Source organism: Eucyclogobius newberryi, unplaced genomic scaffold (genome assembly GCF_026437365.1).
Source record: "Eucyclogobius newberryi isolate DKJ021-1_F unplaced genomic scaffold, fEucNew1.0.hap1 SCAF_4, whole genome shotgun sequence".
Taxonomy (NCBI): Eukaryota; Metazoa; Chordata; class Actinopteri; order Gobiiformes; family Gobiidae; genus Eucyclogobius; species Eucyclogobius newberryi.
Genome location: NW_027316056.1, coordinates 10100992 through 10122256, shown reverse-complemented (window position 1 = coordinate 10122256; position 21265 = coordinate 10100992). Strand labels below are relative to the sequence as shown.

At 36.5% G+C, this 21265-nt stretch overlaps 2 protein-coding genes across 2 annotated transcripts in view; both read left to right on the top strand.

The window, feature by feature from the left end:
- Nucleotides 1-3440: 3440 nt before the first annotated feature.
- On the top strand, nucleotides 3441-19680 carry LOC140377579 (ectonucleoside triphosphate diphosphohydrolase 7-like). Its single transcript, XM_072463039.1, has 14 exons — nucleotides 3441-3528; nucleotides 3805-3892; nucleotides 6531-6698; nucleotides 7866-8071; nucleotides 9087-9237; nucleotides 10064-10167; nucleotides 10271-10330; nucleotides 11272-11420; nucleotides 11682-11845; nucleotides 12376-12580; nucleotides 12795-12914; nucleotides 12989-13074; nucleotides 14376-14537; nucleotides 16719-19680. The coding sequence occupies exons 2-14, from the start codon at nucleotides 3885-3887 to the stop codon at nucleotides 16936-16938; spliced, it is 1803 nt and encodes a 600-aa protein (XP_072319140.1). The 5' UTR covers nucleotides 3441-3528; nucleotides 3805-3884; the 3' UTR covers nucleotides 16939-19680.
- Nucleotides 16955-21265, top strand: part of abcc10 (ATP-binding cassette, sub-family C (CFTR/MRP), member 10) — a 33730-nt gene continuing 29419 nt past the window's right edge. Inside the window, exon 1 of the mRNA XM_072463029.1 lies at nucleotides 16955-17069. The gene's annotated coding sequence lies outside the window, so the exon portion shown is untranslated. The remainder of the gene's footprint in view (nucleotides 17070-21265) is intronic.

Below are 21265 nucleotides of genomic sequence, written 5' to 3'. Positions count from 1 at the left end.
AGTAGTAGAAGTTGTTCAGTAATCAGTTTTTGTTTGCTTTTACTTTCTGCATCTGTTATAGTCTAAATTATTGTGGATTCCTACTTTACCGGTGCTGTTTTAAAATGAACAAATAAAGAAACAACACACAAATATCAGCATAAAACAATTAGCATTTTATGGACATTTGAATAAAATTTAATACCAGCAAATAAGTCCTTTTGCTACGTACATGGCCCGGGGCTGTGGGTTTAATCCCCCTTTCATAAGTTGGAGGAAAAGAAAATCAACACATCCACATTTTTGAGTAAAAGACAGCTCCTGGACTTAACTAATAATTAATTAAATAAAACTCGCTTTGGAAAAGATGCAAGTTACCTGCAGGGTCTCACGTCTGCGCCACACCACCACTACGGTACATTAAAGTGCCTCTTGACATTTTGGACGAACTAAAATGCAGTTAAGATAAATGTATTTTGAATTTTGCTAAAAATCATAAAAATGTTCACAGATCACAGAATAGCACATTTTTTTTTATTTTTTATTTCACTTCCTGTTTGTAAATCATAGCATCACACTAGGAAATTACCCAGCAAACACTGGGCAAAAACTAATCTAATGTCACAATTGTTTTCTTTTGACAAATGAAAATATATGAGAGCGAATTTATTTTGTTGAACTAATGTTTAGAGAGTCAGAAATGTGTTTCTGTAAGTTTTGAATGAACTTTGGATGTAATGTCACATCACTTCCTGTCATTTTCTACAGATTTTTCAATGTTTTTTCCTCAAATACCTGCTTGATTGGTCCAAAACATTTATATGTACAGCACATACAAATACATGTCCTCACACCTACAACGACATCATTGATATTTCTGTTTGATCCACATCCAATGGTATCGTATCTCAAGTGCAAAAACCGCGCCCCTGCAAGTGTCTAAATGAAATACACTTATTACCGTAAGGAAATCATCATGTTTAGCTGTGCATATGACTGTAGGATTCTATTTGTACTCTTCTCTTTTATGTCTGTTGAACTGTTTTGTGAATTATTTTTTATCTTAAGATTTTGTTGCCATTGACAGGAAAGTAGTGTGAAATGGGGGGTGAGAGAAAAGGGAAGACATGCAGTAAATATTCAGAATCAGGGATCAGACTCACTACACTGCAGCTGGAGCCTGGCATACGTGTGCTGTGCCTTAACCACTGGACCACCAGGCAGCACTGTTTTATAACGTCTGTCATGTCTCTGTTGTGTGAAGCGCTTTGAATTGTCTTGTGTGAATTGTACTCTACAAAAAAACCTTACCTTACCTTCTATAAGTTTTTATTCATTTATTTTTGCAGCCTTGACTGTGATTCTGCTTCTGACTAAACAGCTGAAAAAAGGCTAAACACACAAGAAGGAAAAAAGGAGGAAAAAACTCTGTCCAAGCAGTTAAGTCAGTGACAGGGACGGTGCACAATATACATTAACCTTATCAGCATTGTACAGGTTGTAGCTCAAGTGCTAATTTCCACCTTTAGTCCCCGGGCAGCTGATGTTATTAAGTCCCACTGAGGGGAGGAACCTATTTTACATGTTTTTAGTGGTAGAGGAAACCGGAGTACCTGGAGGAACCATCGCAGACACGGGGAGAACCCAGGACCTTCTTGCCGTAAAAAGCAAAAGCACTAAACCCTGCACCACCATTGAGTAAAGCTCTTTGGTCCCACTGTTTTAGTCACTGAGTCACTGACTTGAGGTTGTGTTCACGTGACATTATCATTTAAAAACTCCTGTTTAATTCTGAGCGGAAACGGGTGAGAATTGTATAATAGTTGGTTAACTGTCGGATTACATATTTGTTGACCTGGTTTATGGTTCATGTCTTTGTAATTACAGGACCAATTCATGTGAGAAAAAAATGCCTGAAGTTCAACATTTTCTCTGTCAGCACAAAAAAAGAGGAATAATCTCACAAAATGGTGCCACTATTCATCTCCAACCATATCACAGTTTTTTGTCAGATGAACTGAGTGAGAAAACATCAACAAGAAACATGTTCACCCTTCAAACTTTATCTTGCTATAACTTATCTGGACGACTGAGAAACGTTTCACCAATACAAGTTAAAAAAGTATTTATAAAGTACTGGGGGTCTTTTTCATAATCCTTTTGAAATTATTTAAAATGTTTGTACAGAAAGTCTAGATATTCATTTCAATGTTACTGGACTGCTTCTGCAAACAATCTTACCTGTGATCATAAAGAAAGATTGAGCCTTGTTTTTTGTTTTTTGGTATATAAATGACATTAGAGCCAGATAAACCCTCAATGAGACAGATCAGGTGACCGTGGACCATTGAAGCATGATGAGAGTGGGCCAGGACTATAATTAGGATTTTTGTGCTCTCTACTGGACGCTAAAGGGACGAACTGTAAGAACAAACGAAGTGCAGGAATATTTGAACGTTGACAGCCTCTTTGAATATGGTATTAATACAATTATTTTGTCAGCAAAGCATACATAAAGATCAGATATTTAAGTCTGCATCAAACTTTATTCATTCATCAATCTCTTTCTTTTGTAAAGTCCAAAAGTGCATTTAAACTTATCTCATTTATGAATAGTCTGGATATCGAATTGTCCCGTGTATTTATTTTGTGAGGAAATACATCCCACGTTGTGATTTAATTTAATTTGTTTTAATTTGTCTGTTACTGTGATTGAACCCATGTTTTCTATTGCATATTTTGTACCATACCTGATTTTTTGTAATCTAATAATATATATATATATATTTTTAAGTAGGTAGTAAACTGCTGTACGCATCCAGTTGAATCATATCTGTATATCTACTGATACTGATAAAAACATTTTTAAAACAAATATTCTAGTTTTAACAGCTTTTTGGGAGTTTTGAGTATGTAAAATTTGCCAAATTTCAAATAATGTTTTTTTAATTGTGCAAAAGTTCAAGTATACAAACCGTACACAGAACAAAAGAACATACAATATGCCCATGGGTATATATATATATATATATATATATATATACATTTACGCAATTAAGTTATAGTTACAATAACATATAATAACATCCTTTGCCTTCTGAAAAAACAAAATACAATATTTCCCCCTTTGAAAGTGAAGTTCTTGTGTCTATATAATAAATCTGCTGGAGTCCTGCAGTGGAGTAAGAACAGATCCGAAAGAGGTGCTGAAGGCTCAGTCCGTTTGTTTGTTTGTTTGTTTGTTTGTTTGTTTTCAGTCCGTTTGTTTGTTTGTTTTCAGTCCGTTTGTTTTGGATGCGGAAGGAGCGGCCCGAGTGACGCCTCGCCGGATACGTAAGAATGACGTACACCACATCCGTAACAAAACCGGAAGTATTTTTTTTCCATGATCTTGCCTCCGTTTCCTCCTCCGTCCTGCCACAGTCGGCTTTCCCTTGTCTTTTAACCGTGGATTTCTATAACTAACGCACATATTGCAGCTCATTCTGTGTCCGCCCGTTTGTTCCCTCACGGATTTCTCGGCGATGGCGATAAAAAGACGTGTTTTACGTGAGTGTTATTGTCCCGTAAAGCTAACGGGACCAGCCGGTGTGTTTTAACTACACCGTACAAACCCTTTCTTTCATTTAAAATAGCGTGGCATTCTGACTTTAACGCGGAACATTCGCTTTCTGATGTGTTTAAATTGTGTTATTGTTTTATAACGTGAATTGACAACGGAATTAGCTCCTGTAACTAACACAACATATGTTTTAAAACCATCCAAAATAACCCTGGTATTTAAGACTGTCCACGTGTAAACTGTGTATCTGCTTTTTCCTACAGTGAGATAAAGTCTGCTGGATAATTGGAGCTTTTACTGACAACATGAGGTGACATCTGGGACATTTACCTGAAGAGGACTTATGGCCAGGTAATGTTGTGTTTGGAAAAGCAGACAGGACTTACTCACAATTACACACTAAAACAGGTACAATTAGAGTGACCACCTTTACCTCTTTTTGGTTTTCGTGCACATGAACTGTCCTGCATTCATCTGACAGAAATGTACTGTTTATTAAGATTGTCTCTAATGTTTATTTCAGTTGTCTACTTGCCACAGTTTTATTTCTAATGCACATTGAGACTTTTTGAATCGAACAAAGGTTGAAATATGGCGACTGAGGGCATCTAGACAGAGAATATTGTGAATTATAAGTGAATTATTTTTGAAAATCAGACTTACTTATTTTTGGAAGAGCTGGTTGCTTGGTTGATTTAATTTTTCTCTTAATTGTTCGATGGTGCCTTAGCTGCCTAAATGTTTTATTGGCGTTATAATGATTTGGACCACTGGAGAATGCAGAATGTTGAGATTTTAGAGTCACTGATCCATTTATTCAGTTTCTTTTCTATAAGTGGTTATTGCGTGTGAACTTACAAAATCTTATGATCTTTTGTGTGCAAATTGAGACTGAGGAAGATTATGGTAAATGTAAATTTGGTCAAATACGTCCCCTATTTTTTACATTTTGATTTAACAATGCCAAATGTACGATGGTCCAGATAACAATTACGATTATCAACATATGACTACGCCTTTAACATTTTTTTTATAGTCAACTAGTCACAATTAGACAATTAATCGTTGCAGCCCCACTGTTTTTAAAAATAAAAACGTTTTAAAAAAGGGAGATTTTCATTAATGATTTGCCTTTTCAGTCTATGTTAGAGTAGATTTTGTGGTAGTGTTGTCCTTATCTCTGTTAATAATTTCTTTTTTGACAGAGTTTGGCCCATATATATATATATATATATATATATATATATATATATATATATATATATATATATATATATATATATATATATATATATATATATATATATATATATATGTGTATATATATATATATATATATATATATATATATATATATATATGTGTATATATATATGTGTATATATATATATATATATGTATATATATATATATATATATCTCACACATACATATATATATACACACATACATATATATATACACACATACATATATATATACACACATACATATATATATATATATATATATATATGTATGTGTGTATATATATATATATATATATATATATATACACACATACATATATATATATATATATATATGTATGTGTGTATATATATATATATATATATATATATATATATATATATATATATATATATATATATATATATATATATATATATATATATATATATATATATATATATATATATATATATATATATATATATATATATATATACACACATACATATATATATATATATATATATATACACACATACATATATATATATATATATATATATATATATATATATATATATATATATATATATATATATATATATATATATACACACATACATATATATATATATATATATATATACACACATACATATATATATATATATATATATATATATATATATATATATATATATATATATATATATATATATATGTATGTGTGTATATATATATATGTATGTGTGATATATATATATATATATATATATATATATATATATATATATATATACACACATACATATATATATATATATATATATATATATATATATACACACATACATATATATATATATATATATATATATATATATATATATATATATACACACACATACATATATATATATATATATATATATATATGTATGTGTATATATATATGTATATATATATATATGTATGTGTATATATATATATATATATATATATATGATTTTTTATATATATATATATATATATATATATATATATATATATATATATATATATATATATATGATTTTATATATATATATATATAATCATATATATATATAATCTTTGTTTTAACAGGGTACCCATGAAAAATAACCTTTCTCATTGGGGTTTCCCTGTATAAATAAATTTATGAAAATGAATGAATGAACTTAAGAAGTAATAATTGATCGATAAATTAGTTATATTTATCACATTGCCTAAAACAAGTGCGTTATCAGACTATCAGAGGTACTTTGTGAAAACATCTATTGACAACACACAAGACAAAATAGTCGAGCAGTATTACCAAAACTTTTAGATAATACAGATAACAAATTCTGCAGATATCGCGGTTCTGTAAATGCAGGGAGTTGTTGTTTTGCAGTTCAGAAATCAGTTTTCTCCAATGTTAATGCTCCTGGAAATGTTTAGAATGAAAACAGAATCTGGATTTCTTGACTGAACTTATCCAAATACTTGATAAGTAAACTGCAGTTACATACTGTATATTTCAAGTGTTGTTCAGGCTTCCTCTCGACACTGTCACGCAGTTGTGTTTTGAAGTGATTCCAGGATCACATTGTCGTGTTTGAAGTGATTCCAGGATCACATTGTCGTGTTTGAAGTGATTCCAGGATCACATTGTCGTGTTTGAAGTGATTCCGGATCACCTTGTCGTGTTTGTCGTGATTCCAGGATCACATTGTCATGTTTGTCGTGTTTCCAGGATCACGTTGTCGTGCGTGCCAGCCTCCTGGTACTGCTCCGTTTCGCTGCTCTCTCTGGGCTGTGTTCCCCGTCAGAGGCTGGTGTTTCTGTTGCTGTTCCTCTGCTCCACTCTGCTGCTGCTGCTGATGTGGAGCCCCCAACGAAGACCCAACGCACAGCCAAACAAGTGAGAAATACAGTGCTCTAGGCAGACCATTTACTATTCTAATGCTGACTCGAAACGATGGTCTTTACATATTATAGTTTGAATTCACAGTATGTTGTGCTCTGTCTTTGATGACTCTTCTCTACTGACACTTAAAACTAAGTCCTATGTTGTCACTGGTGTCATCTGTTCTGAAGTTTACTATTATTCTTGAGTTTGTAACTGAGTTCAGAGAATTTTATATCCAGCGATTAATGGTCAGAGCGATTAATGGTCAGAGCGATTAATGGTCAGAGCGATTAATGGTCAGAGCGATTAATGGTCAGAGCGCACACAAAAAGGAGCGTTACTCTGGAGCTGCGTTCAGTGTTAGCGCCCATACCTCTTGCGTTACGGGGTGACGCCGTGGCAGTGGCGGCGTGGCAGTGATGGCGGTGTGGTGCGGTCCGATCAACACAATTTAACTGAAGAAAACTCCTTTCCGGTCAATTATCACCATTCGTTTATAGTATGCTTCCGCTATTTGTTTTTCACAAACAATTAAAGCCCAAGTTAATATCAAAAGTAATAATGACAGTCCAACATCTGTGTACCGGTATATTTCTGTCCAGAGCCAGGGTTATTGTCAACACAAAAGGGCTTTGTAACTGCCTTGGATTATGCACAAAGTAGTGAGTTGCACTTCTACCTTCTACAATAACACACCTGTTTTGTTATCTATGAGACACAATGTTCTGCAGATGGAGGAGGTAAAATGTCCCCAGTTAATCAGCAGATGTTGTGGTGTGGATAATGGACCTTGTCACTGATATAATTATAAAGATTATTTAAGCCTTTTTGAAGTATAAATCAGAGTGAAGTACACTGTGTATTTCTCTGAGTTGTTATGTAACGCTTCATGCACAGCCCACACAGACCGGCTTCAGCTAAAAATACAAACAGAACTGATAACTGACACAGAATGAGAAGGATCACAGCTGTTTAACGTGTCCTTGAACACCGCACTGTATAAACTATGCAATGTACTGCAGATGCAAGTCCTTAAACGTCCTATTTATTTGGAATTCAGCTTTTGTATTTATTGTAGTTTACCATAAAATGAAATCCAATTGTAGTACCAGAAATTGTATTTTTCCCCCTCCACCCCTAAACCATGTTTTTTGACCGTTTCCCCGTCGTCTCTCTCAGATATCTGTCCATCGCCGAGTTGTTGGAGTCCACAGATGTTGAAAACCCGTCTCTAAACTATGGCGTGGTGGTGGACTGTGGCAGCAGCGGCTCTCGGGTGTTCGTTTACTATTGGCCTCCTCACAACGGGAACCCTCACACGCTGCTGGACATACGACAGATGAGAGACAAGGAGAGGAAACCAGTCGTGCTCAAGATTAAACCAGGTCACGAGTTTGTCTAGTGCCTAACCTTACCCTCTTTTTGTTTACTTTTCTGACTACAAATAGTGACGCTCCGGCCCATGATTTGAGAACTGCATCTTTACCAATGGAACCAGCAACAAATTAGACCTGTACTTGCAGCCCACTCAGACGAGTTTTTGTTTTTGTTGGGAATAAAGTGAACGCGGTCTCAGTTTTATGGCCTACATGATACAGACAAGAGCGATGCAAGTGAGGCGAAAAGAAAAGCGATGCAGCGGTGTCATGTTCCAACAAGTGTTTGAAAACACAAATGAGAGTGGAGTTTCACTTATGGTGGGATGAGGTGCTCTGAGGGGGAGGCCAGGCCAGGAGCGTAGCCGACTGAGTGTAGCCGACTGAGTGTAGCCGACTGAGTGTAGCCGACTGAGTGTAGCCGACTGGGTGTAGCCGACTGGGTGTAGCCGACTGAGTGTAGCCGACTGGGTGTAGCCGACTGGGTGTAGCCGACTGGGTGTAGCCGACTGGGTGTAGCCGACTGGGTGTAGCCGACTGGGTGTAGCCGACTGGGTGTAGCCGACTGGGTGTAGCCGACTGGGTGTAGCCGACGGGCTGTAGCGCGCGGCTGCGAGAGAAAACGGATCCATCTGTCTTCTACCAATATAACACTTAACCCTCAGTTTTAAACAGTTTTAATATTATTTTATTAATGGCTAGTAGGGGTTATTTTTGCCCACGTCTGAGCTAGGGCATTACTTTATAAAATTATATCACTATTACACCTTCATAAATGTTCAATATTTTGCTTAATATTTATTGTGTGCGCATTTTATTTGCAGCAGTATAACATGTTTAGTTATTTGTAATATAGTGTAGTTGATCTGTTGAGACAGAATAAGTCATTTCTTTTAGAACTCAAAAGATACAGATCTTCATTGATTTTAGTGTTTTGTGACTTTGTTTTGTTAAAACAGATAATACACACAGTTACATCATTGATTTTGTGAAATTATATTTGTTTTTTATCTGCTGTTTACAGGGATCTCAACTCTGGCCAAAACTCCGACCGCGTCCAGTGACTATCTGCAGCCGTTGCTGAGCTTCGCTGCGGCTCACGTCCCCAAAAATAAACACAAAGAAACTCCGCTGTACATCCTCTGCACGGCCGGCATGAGGCTGCTACCAGAAACGTAATAATTATCATGTTTGTACATTAAAAAAATATTATACTGAGGCGTCATCTGGAGTGCATAGGTAAAGGAACTTGCTTTAATCTAAGAATCTCATTCAGTCTCATTGTAGGCAAGGCAAGGCAAGTTTATTTGTAGAGCACATTTCATACACAAGGCAATTCAAAGTGCTTCACAGCAGGAAAAATGCATTCAAATCACAAAGAAATTACAGAAACAGAAATACAATAAAATTAACTAAATTAAAAATGATCAATCCAACTGATTGTCTAAACTAATAAAATCACAAACAAAAGAGAAGAGTGCAAAGAAAAAATCATTTCAGTCATATGCGCAGCTAAACAAAACTGTTTTTAGCTTAGATTTGAACATTGTCAGAGTAGAACCTGTCTCACATCTTCAGGAAGACTGTTCCAGATTTTAGCTGCATTGTATCATGTTACTGCAAAACCAGTTGTCTAAACCACAATTTGTTCCATCTGGTTTTGCTGTATCTTGTTTTAGAAAAAGGGGAAAATGTGAATTAATAAAAAATATTAATATTAATAGTTAGTGGATTTTTATATATTATTTAAATTATGTATACCATAAATGTGCATGAATACAATTAACAATAAATAGTACTAAATACAATTATTTTTAACATCAAAAGTGTAAATTATTTTCAAACTTGAGACATAGCCCAAAATTAGATTAGGCTTCTATATGTATTGACTATAGACGGTGGTGTATGTTTTAGGTTTTTCTACAGTTGTGTCATTACTGAACCTTTGTCCTGAACTGAACCTCTGTCTACAACTAAACGTTTGTCCTGTTTTGTCTCTAGCGAGCAGGCGGCCATCTTGGAGGACATTGTGAGCGATGTTCCTCTGGAGTTTGACTTCCTGTTTTCAGAGTCTCACGCTGAGGTCATCTCTGGCAAACAAGAAGGTAACTTAAATAAACCAGAGCTAAAACTAACAAATAAATGACAATGATGTTTTTACACCCTGGTATAATATTTACAGTGGATTATTCTTGACTCTTTCATCAGGAGTGTACGCATGGATTGGTATCAACTTTGTTTTGGGTCGTTTTGATCACGCTGTTGCGGGTGAGTGAGTGATGTATATTTTAAATAAATCATCTTGTGCAGGAGCTTAACACAAACTGAAATTACTTCAGAGTTACGTGAATGCAGGGTTTGCGACAAATGTTAATATTTCATAGGCCCATCCCCTGTGATCCCCAACAACTGTTTTCACGCTGTTTCTATGGAGATTATTATTACAGATAGCTCAGTGGATATCATTTGGCTAATCAGAGCCTAGTTGACGAACAGCTCTGCCGATAAAAGTTCTGCTCATCTGATGTGTTAAGAACCAGCTGCGAGAACTGCCAAACAAACCTCTTGAATATGAATATGAATTGGCCATAAGTTTTATAATTAGCTTGAGCTGCAATGATCAATCGTCTATAATAGTTCTAGTTTGATCATCCTATTCGTTATCTGAACTGTACAGATGCTAAAAAGACAAACCATTATTAAATAAAAATGTCAACAATTTCTGATAGTCATCTATAATGCACTTTATTCATAAATATTCACTTTCTAAAAGCCTTCAGTCACCGTATTTCAACCTTTTTTGGTTACAATGTGTTTAAAAAAAAGCTCCAAGTACAAACTAGAAATAATAGTTAGACTGTCAACTACTAAAATAATCGTTAGTTGCAGTCTTACATTTAGTTACATACATTGAGACAAAAAATATATTAGACTGCTTTTTGTACTTCTAGGATGTGCAATCAAATCAAATATTTCTCTATTCATTTTCAAAAAAAAGTGAAAAACAAGAGCGCTTCTAAGCTAAAGGCTATTACACAAGTGCGTTAGAAAATGTAATTAATAAAATATAAGTAAAGTAAATATCTATATATATTTTTCATAAATATCTCCTACTATATTCTGATGATATTTTCACAAAGCATCAGAATGTGCTAAAATGTTTCTGTAAATGGACCATGAAATGAACCCCAAATTACTGACTCTTTCAGACGACGCGATAGTGGAGGTCACAACGAGTTCACAGAGCCGTAAGCCAATCAGCCGGCGGCGCACAGTGGGCATCATGGACATGGGCGGAGCTTCACTGCAGATCGCTTACGAGGTTCCCGGAGTCGTTCACTTCAGCTCGCCACAAGAGGTCAGCGCTGAGACACTGACTAAACCAGGTCTGAACCAGGTCTGAACCAGGTCTAAACCAGGTCTAAACCAGGTCTAAACCAGGTCTAAACCAGGTCTAAACCAGGACCGAACCAGGACAAAAGCAGGACAAAAGCAGGACAAAAGCAGGACAAAAGCAGGACAAAAGCAGGACAAAAGCAGGACAAAAGCAGGACAAAAGCAGGACAAAAGCAGGACTAAAGCAGGACTAAAGCAGGACTAAAGCAGGTGTTTGTTCCAGGAGGAGGCGGGGAAGAGCGTCCTGGCTGAGTTTAACCTCGGCTGTGACGTGGAGCACACGGAGCACGTTTACAGAGTTTACGTCACTACGTTTCTGGGGTTTGGAGGAAACATGGCCCGACAGAGCTACGAGAACCAACTCTTCAACAGCACCTTCAGCAGCAGGTACAAATCTGTGTTTTATTGCATGTATTGATACATTTTTGTCTATTAAAACTAAATTTAAGCTAAAAATGATTTGACTTCTGACATATTTCCCCTGTATGTGTTAAAAATGTGAAATATGAACATATTTATTAAAACACAAATCTAATTGCAATATTTGTTTGAACAATCACAATTGTATATTTTTCCTAAATCATGAAGATAGTTTCTGACTGTCAAAGCATCGGAGCAGGTCACATTCACACAAGCTTCAGTGAGAAAAGAGAAATAAGATTCACACACTTGAGCATGTGACATTCGCACGAACATGTGGGAGCGGTGCTGTTTTTATATTGTTTTAGGTGCACCTAATATTGTTTTAGGTGCAAATCTCTCGTTGTTCATTGTCACACGTGTATGATGCATATGATGATGTGGAAATGGTCACATTTTAAGCATTGCGCTGCATCATAACACCTCTAGTGTCTATATTGTAGTTTTAACCACAAGTAATGTATTTAATTATCTTCTACTGTTCGGTTCGGTCTCAGTGTCCGTTCTCCGTCCACTCTGGGCCTGTCCTCAGACCAGCCGCTGTTCGACCCGTGTTTGCCCGTGGGTTTGTCGGACTCTGTGGTGCGGGGGAATCGAACCCTTTACCTCCGCGGCCAAGGCGAGTGGTCGCGCTGTCAGGAGGCGGTACGGCCCTTTCTGGGTTTGCACAACGGCACAATGTCGCCTGGAGGAGTCTACCAGGTGAGAGACAAGAAAATAAAACTATAAACTAAAACAATGTCACACAAAAGGCCCCATGTTATTTTAATTTAGCATTTTATTACAGTCTTGGCTGTCAAAGATGAGTAAAAACATTGATTTTCATGTGTTTTTAGTTTTTGTGCAAAAACACTTTTTCTCTCACTTGCCCTTCCCCCATTGACTGTCATTAAAATTAATGTTTTGCTGTTTCCAGGCTCCGATAAACTTCAGTAACAGTGAGTTCTACGGTTTCTCAGAGTTTTATTACTGTATGGAGGACGTGCTGCGGATGCGTGGCACCTACGACAGCCGCAAATACTCACGCGCCGCATCGGTAAAATCCATTATCACAAAAGTACATGTCTTTTTATAAGTGTTCAGTGATGGATAAACGTTTGTGCCGTCCAGGATTACTGCGTCACCCAGTGGTCTATTCTGAAACAGCGACTGGACAACAAGCTCTTCTCACAACAGGCTGACCTCAACAGACTCAAGTGAGAACATTTACACTTTACTGTAGACTTATTATGCTTTTAAGAACATTTGACTAGTGTTTCACAGTTAATCACAAATATATCAATATCTCAATATAGGCTCAAGTAATACGTACGACCAGCATAGTACGACCAAAGTTTGTCTGAATATCAGGCTCTGGGCGGTGTGATGAAGTCACCAGAGTTTTATCGATTAGCTGAGGCTAACGCGACATGCTAGCAGTGTTTTTGTGTTTGTAGTGATACTACCGTAAGTTACTCGCTTCGAGGAGCTCTTGTGTTTATGTTTGGCCGAGATTGATCATTGACGCAGTGACAGGAGGCCTCACTCTGCAATCAAGATTGTAAAATATACAGGTTAAATCTAAATCGCAGCTTGTCTTTGGTCGTACGAGGTTCTAAGTTTAATCTTTGTCTCTGTCTCTGTTTCACTCTGAGACCTGCAACCAATGATTTTGAGCGTCGACTCAATAGTTTCCCCATGGTCATAAATTGTTTGTTGCACAAACATTAAAGGTTGAAGGCATGAACTTATTTGTTTCAATATAAATTAAATGATTGTGTCAAAAGTTCAATATTTAATTATTGCAGTAATATTAATATTGTAACAGCCATATCACAATATCACAACATTTCTTGTATCATACTCTTTTAACCATGTTAAAAGAGTTTTCCCGAATCAATAACTTCACATTTGTATTTAGACTGATTATATTTTTAGTAAGTCACTTTAGATCATCATTGTGTTTAAAAAAGAACAAAATGTAAAATCACAATCTACGTAAATCGTAACTATACACCAGCAATAAAAGCATAATATGTTTTCTCTAACCATTTTGCAATCTGCTGTTCTTATGTTTGACACTGACGACACTGGTTTGTTTATTAAAAAACAAAGTGTTCTGTGGTAATTAGTGGTGTCATCCATTTGGATGCAAACATCAGTGTTAACCATAGTATAATGTATAAAGTATAAATGTCACTTATACTGATCAAAAAGGTGTTGATTACAGTTTAAATATAATTGTTTCTTCTATAGATTTCTTATGTGGGACAATAAAGGATTATCTTATCTTATCTTATCTCAACAATCAAATCGTAATATTAAAGTAGCTGTGTTTCTACTCAATCCAATTAAAGTGGTTTGTTCATGGACAAAACTATATTAGTGACTGACGCATAAACACTGGCATAAACCAGAACATGTGCAAAGTTCTACAACCCCACTTAAGAGCGCTGTTGTCCTGGCATGAGAGCATATCTTTTTGAACACTCACTATTTTCCCTTATTTCTGTTGTAGATACCAGTGTTTTAAGTCTGCGTGGATGTTCGAGGTTCTTCACTCGGGGTTTCGTTTCCCTTTGTCTTACTTGAGTCTGAAAACGGCTCAGCTCGTCCAGGACAAAGAGGTGCAGTGGACTCTGGGAGCGATCCTCTACAAAACACGCTTCCTCCCACTCAGGTGAACACGCAGATTCTATTTCCATATTTTTCTATATTTGCTTATTTTGTTCTAAATGTTCACTAAGTTACAGTAGCATGCGGTGACTTTTATGGATGGGCAAGCAGACCTGGCGTGTTCATCAATATTTAGTGGATAATAGAAATGTGCAAATAAATAAATAAAATGGGAGGGTGGGCTTTAAACTCTCCCGCGTGAAGCGAGAACGCCTATCATACTGAGCTAAACTCCGATACTTATCAATGTGCTAAATTAATTAAATAACCTGACTTCACCAACCAGTTCATTACACAAATTGGCATTCTATGTTGTTAAATGATTGACTGTATCCAACTAACATCTAGTAATTGTAAACATGAACAGAGCCTTAGCTACAAACAAAGATTTATCTCTAAAAGATAGTTTTTAAGACAGTTTGTTGAAACTTGGCGCTGCTGTTGCTTAGCTTCTCCTCTGCACATAAGATAAGATAAGATATGCCTTTAATGTCCACACATGGGGAAATTTTGGTGTTACAATGCAGTAGATACAGAGGGAAAGGACAGATAACTTAAAAACACTCTTAATAGAAGAACTCTTATGAACAAAAACAAAAACTCTTATTAACCAAACAATGCTCAGTTAGGAGAGAACCTGCAAACATCCTTGATTCCCACACAGGTTTATTCAGCGTGGTTTGAGGACAGATCCATGGGTTTGAGGCTGTGTGGTCCTCAGAGCATGTGCAGAGCTCTAACAGAAGCTGCTGTCCGCTCTGGTTCTAAACGCTCATGTTAGAGAGCGGAGCATGAACGGGCCTCTGAACACGGACACAGACTGAGCAGCTGCAGGGAAAGAACCACCAAGCTTCCTGCAGTACTGCCCAGCGATCTGTTGCGGCCACTAAAAGACGCCGTGAGTTCAGCCAAGCTTCAGCAGCAGAAGTGAGGGGAAAACGGGTGTATTTGAATATATTTTAGAAAAATTCATATATAGTTGTGACACACATTGTAATCTTAGATTTTATTGGCCACTAACTGCCTTGATTGCCCACTACTGCCAATTTAGATCATCTTCTTAGTAGCCTAGAAAAAAAATATTTTGTGTAAAATATACTTGAGCTTATAACATCATTTGCGTGTCAAAAACACAGATTAAGTTGTATTTAGCTTCATTCACACTTGTTTTATTAATCCTGTTTATGAGCTCGTCTTCTCTACCTTCTGAGCCTCAAAAAACACCCAGTTTCAGGTTTACCTTTGATGTCACAAATCTGGGAGGGATCTGGAGGTCTCTTATGCTATATTGTGCTATAACAAGTGCTACTTGTAAACATTTCAGACTAAACATTACATTAGCATGTTGGGGGCAACTTAGCTTAGGTTTATTTCACACTGGGCATTTCCTCTGCTGCCAGTGATGAGATAAAGTGAACTTGGCTCAAGTTCTAAACATGAGAAGTCAAATTAAAAGTTACAAAGGTTTAAAGACCGAGACAAACTAATGCAACTCGGAGTATGTTTTTAACAAGGGAACAATATGTCCTTTAATGCCACTCCATTAACCTGGCTCATGACTGAATTGAGTTTTGTGAACAAATATTGTGAGAATTCTTGCTGGCAAGTTAATTATGAACATTGACCAATTTCAAGGAATTGTCAACGGTTCCGATATTATTTAATTTAATTATTATTTAATAATAAATTGAATTATTATTATTTGAATGAACCAGATTTATTTAGATAAAATTTTCACAATTGTTTCAGTAAAAAATAAAACTGGCTTTAAATTAGATACGATCAAATCCTTCTGTTCAATCTGTCAAAATCTTGTTTGGTCCAAGATTTTAAAGTTTGGTGTGTGTGTGTGTGTGTGTGTGTGTGTAGGAGCTACTTTAAGGGTTGATCTTTATGTCTCTGTGGGACAAAAATGTATTGGAACAAATTTTGAAGTCACAATGTCTCGTATAAATCTATAGATGTGATTCGTTTGAACAAAATAAAATAACATCTTCCGGTGCAGATTGAACAATGTTGTTGTGTCCATGTTGAGAAAGCAAATTTAAAAAAAAGAGTTTCCTCCTATAGTTTAGTAAAACAACCTGGGAAATCTCTTTAATCTTGATGAATAAATAAGGAAATTGAAAAGTACTTGATGACTAGGAGTGACATTTACACGTTGTCCTGTTCTGTCCTCTTCCAGGGACTTGCAGCAGGAGTCTTTGCGTCCGAACCCGAACTCGAGTTGGCTGCGCTCGTCGTTCGTCTACAACCACCATGTGCTGTCAGTGTGCATCCTAGTGGTGGCGCTGTCCATCCTGTTGTACGTGCTGCGACTGCGGAGAATCCACCAGAGAGAGACGAGACAGAACGAGGTGCTCAACCTGCTGTGGGTGGAGGAGGGAGAAGCTCTGCTGCCCTGAGACCAGGACCAGGACAGAGATCGAGGCCGAGACATTAACTTCAAATGCACTTTCAATGGGGGAGTTAGCGTTAGCATCCAAACTATGAAAAAACAGGGCAGTTTTGGAGACTGAAAACCACTCGAGCACATGTGAGTAACACCAGAGCAGAGTTGGAACACATTACCTCGTGCAGCTGCTACAGGCGACAGTCATATTTTTATTTTGCTGCTGATTGTACATTTATTTCAGCACCAGGCTGTTTTTGAGGCTGTTCTAAACACGTCTGTAGGGTCTATATTTTGAGCAGAATATTTCAGAAATTGCCTACAGGAGTTTTCCCAAGCCAAATGTTCACTAGATGCAAATCTTGCAATCTATCTTCCCTGACATCACAAATCAGATCATTTGTGCTGCTCAAGGAACTTAAACTGCCCTGAAACCAGGACAGAAGTACAAAAATATATACTTTTTAAAAAAAAATACAATACTAAAACTAGTATCAAAACTAGATACTAATTTGAAAAAGTATCAAGACTAATAAAAATCACAAAAACAGGAGAAAATGGAACCTTTCCTGCAGTTGATGCGTCCAGAAGAGACACTTCTGTCGTCAGTGTGAGTCTGGTTACTCCATCGCTATGAGTCAAACTCAAACAGATGTGTTTGAGTTTGTGATATTTTCTTTTTTCCTTCATAAGCAGCCATGTTTATTTTGATTATAACGGACCATTCATGTCTCTGATTGGCTAATCCACCTGTCAATCACCAGACTGATAGCGATAGGCCTCATCTGGAGGCGCAGCTGAACCGGAACATTGATCGACACAGATCGGATCTGCTCAGGTCTGTCTTATCCCGAACACGCCTAATCTGTGTAAAAATACAAAGAGATCATTCAGGACATTCCAGGCAGTGTCCAAATAGTTTGATAATTCTAGTATTGTGAAAACAATACAAATAAAAACATTATAAAATCATTATTCAAATTGACTTTTAAACTAAACTAAAATCCGTTCAGTGGTGTTCACAGATTTTATTCACACATAAAACTGAAACCTCTGTAAATGTATTTATTTGAAGTCCTGTCTAATCCAGTTTTGTAGCACAGACCAGAGGACATGACTTCAATCCAGTCGAGATGTTTATAGACTATACCAGACCGTTTGTTTTCATTCATTTTCTACCGCTTGTTCCCGTTCGTGGTCGTGAGTGACTCAAGCCTATCCTAGTGACTTTGGGCTTTAGACGGGGTGCACCCTGGACAGGGGTCAGCTCGTCGCTGTTTGTTTTCTACTGTTAAAACACTAAGCTACTGGATCAACTTCTGAATCTGCTCATCATACTTGTGAAGACTGTTGTTTCAAAAGGGAATCTTACTTTGTGCCTCCGACCAAACGAGTAAAAAGACTTTTACGTAATTAACTTTATTTAATTATTTTCTATGTCAGCACTGCAACTCAGTGGTTGTACTGCAGGGGGCGCTCCGTCTAAAGGATCATGTGTTTGTAAACCGATGGGAATCTTTAGGTTACTTTCGTAACCCCGGTTCTCTGAGTAGCATGCGTGAGATGTCTCACTGTGGGATACGCATCGAACGAATGCTATGAAAGAGAACTTGTGAATGTTTTTAGGAGAAAGGTCTGACGTAGGCCATCTATGAAAGGAGACGTATCATGCTGAATCGACATGAGATTCTAACCACATTCTAATAGTTTTCCTTCTCATTTACCGACTCTTAAGTTGTGTTTAGAATTATTCTTTCATGTTTGAGAAGCTTTATTCTCCTGCCCAACATTCCCGTTTTCACAGTTTTGTTTTCTAAATCTGTGAAACACTTGGGATTCAGCTGCGCCTGTGACGATGCAGTGATATTATCACTGTGACAATAAAAAGTGATATTTCTGCACACTGTTGTGGTTAATTTTATGGTCCATTCACATTTTATGCGAAACTTACAGGCAAATTTTTGCACATTTCAAAGAAAATTACCGATCACAATACTTCGATCTGACCAAACGGCAGATTGTCAGGAATTATATCACAATTGGATTTTTATCACCATAAATTATATTATAATGCATATATAACATAATTAAAGCATAATATGTCTTCTTTAAGGTTGTGTTATAGATTGTGGAAAGTTTTAATGTTTACTTTTATTTTTTGAGATAATTCTGCATTTCTTCTAAAAATCTATTTTTCCCACAGTGGGAGATTTTAATTCTTTAAATAATTTGTAATAATTGTAAATAGTTTTCTAAGCTAGGGTCATGACTCATAATTAAAGATGATGAACCCTTTTTTGTAAAGAAAGTAAAGTATCAGAATTTGACTTGAATGTCAATCATCTTTGAGGGTTGAGAGTGTTTTGAATGAAAACTGTTATTACTGTGTTATTTAAAGGTGCACTATAACTTTCCCACCAGCTTGTCTCCTTTGAGATGTTGCTGCTTTGCCTGAAATGTTTCACAATATGAAAATGTTTCAAACCACTCCAGGATTTAACACTCACCTTCTGTATGATCGTAAAGTGTTTTGATAAGTTATTGAAGTGTTGCTTCAATAAAAAGCTCATAAAATGTTCTTAACATAATTCTTTGAAATATCCTTTTGTAATTGCCTTTTATTGTTTGCGTTTTAAATTATTTGTTTGCTCGTGGGACCAATCCGAAGTGGGCCGTGTGCAATTTACTGTAGAAACAAATGAACTCAATGTGAAATATAAAATCTCATTCCAATGAAAATAAAGGCTTTTAAAAATGCGTGGTGTTTTTGCTTCTTATTTAAAAAATAAATACATTTCGAATTAGTCTTATGAATGTAAAATACTAAAGCCAGATTTGTTTTATTTGTTTATTTGGTGGGGAAAGTGCATGTTTATTCGAATGCAGTCGGATGGTGACAAAGTGAGAGAAGTTAGTCCACACATAAGGGGTCTCACTCCCAGAAGGATCAATAGCAGACATAGAGTCCTAAGAAGCCAACTCAAGGGCAAGAACAAAGTCCCAGGCAATAAACAGCTACACCCTGCCAGTGATCAGATGCCCTACAACAGGCAGGTACAAACTACGGCCCCGGGGCCAAATGCGGCCCTCAAATTATTTTTTGGTGGCCCTCCAGCTTCCTGCTTAGTTGGTCCAAACAAAAAGTAGTACTTTTTACAGTAAAATTGGAAAAATTAAAGCATTTTGATCTCATACCAACTTAATATTAATGTTTAAAGTCTTATTAAAGGTGTGGATGCTCATTGAAATAATATAAAATACAAAAGTTTGAGTCACTTTGTCATTCGACAAATTCGACATTGTCAGGTTGTTTGTGGCCCTCTGCTCCGTATAAGTTTTAAAATACGGCCCTGGTGAAAACAGTTTGGACACCCCTGCCCTATAGGAATAATAAGATGGCCAAAGGAAGAGATACAGACCGCAGATGTTAAGACAGCTCCTCACCATGCAAGGAGGGTCCACTCACAATCCAGAACCCTGAGACTGTACACTAGCCGTAAGGAAGGAGGCCAAGGACTAGTGAGCTTGAGAGCCACGATCCAGGATGAAATGTCCAAGAGCCACAAGTACATTAAGGACAAGGCTCCTACAGAGGACCAGGCTCCTACAGAGGACCTGCTCTGTATGTCTCAGACAATGGGGAACAGAGGAAGAGGTGCTGGAGGAGGGACCATCATGGGTCAAATGCCCTAAACGTTTTTTCTCCTCACTGTGATGTAATTTGTTGACAGTCCCTAAATGAACAGTCATTTGCTGATTGTATATGTATTTATTTTTACTATGCATTTGATCACTCAATTTTCATGGTCAAGTCATTTGTTGACGGTCCCAAAAGAACAACAAAAATGAACATCTGTTGCGTGTCCTGACTCTGATAGCTCTGCGGTCTATTGTATCTGTAGGTCTTCAAAACTCTTAATTTAGTTCTGTTCAAAGATAATTTATTGAATTTGTACCACTTTCACCAACTCACTATTTACTAGCCTTTGAAGATATTGTGGATAAATAAACACGTATGATCAGCTAATATACAATAAAAAATGAGTAGGCCAAGAATTGGGCCCTGAGGGACGGCGTATTTAATGGTTTTACAGTTAGATTGGTTATGTACATATATCGCTTCTGTACCAATTGAGTGTTGAACCTCTAAAACAATATCACAATTGGCACATAATTCTATTATAATCAATGCTATCAAAGGCTTTTAATAAGTCAAGGAATTAACACCAATTCCACACTCACTTTTTTCACTTACAGATGAGTTTCAAGACAGCCATATAAGAGGTACTCCTCTTCCTAAAACTGTGATGGTATATTTAGTTTATTTAGATATTCACTAA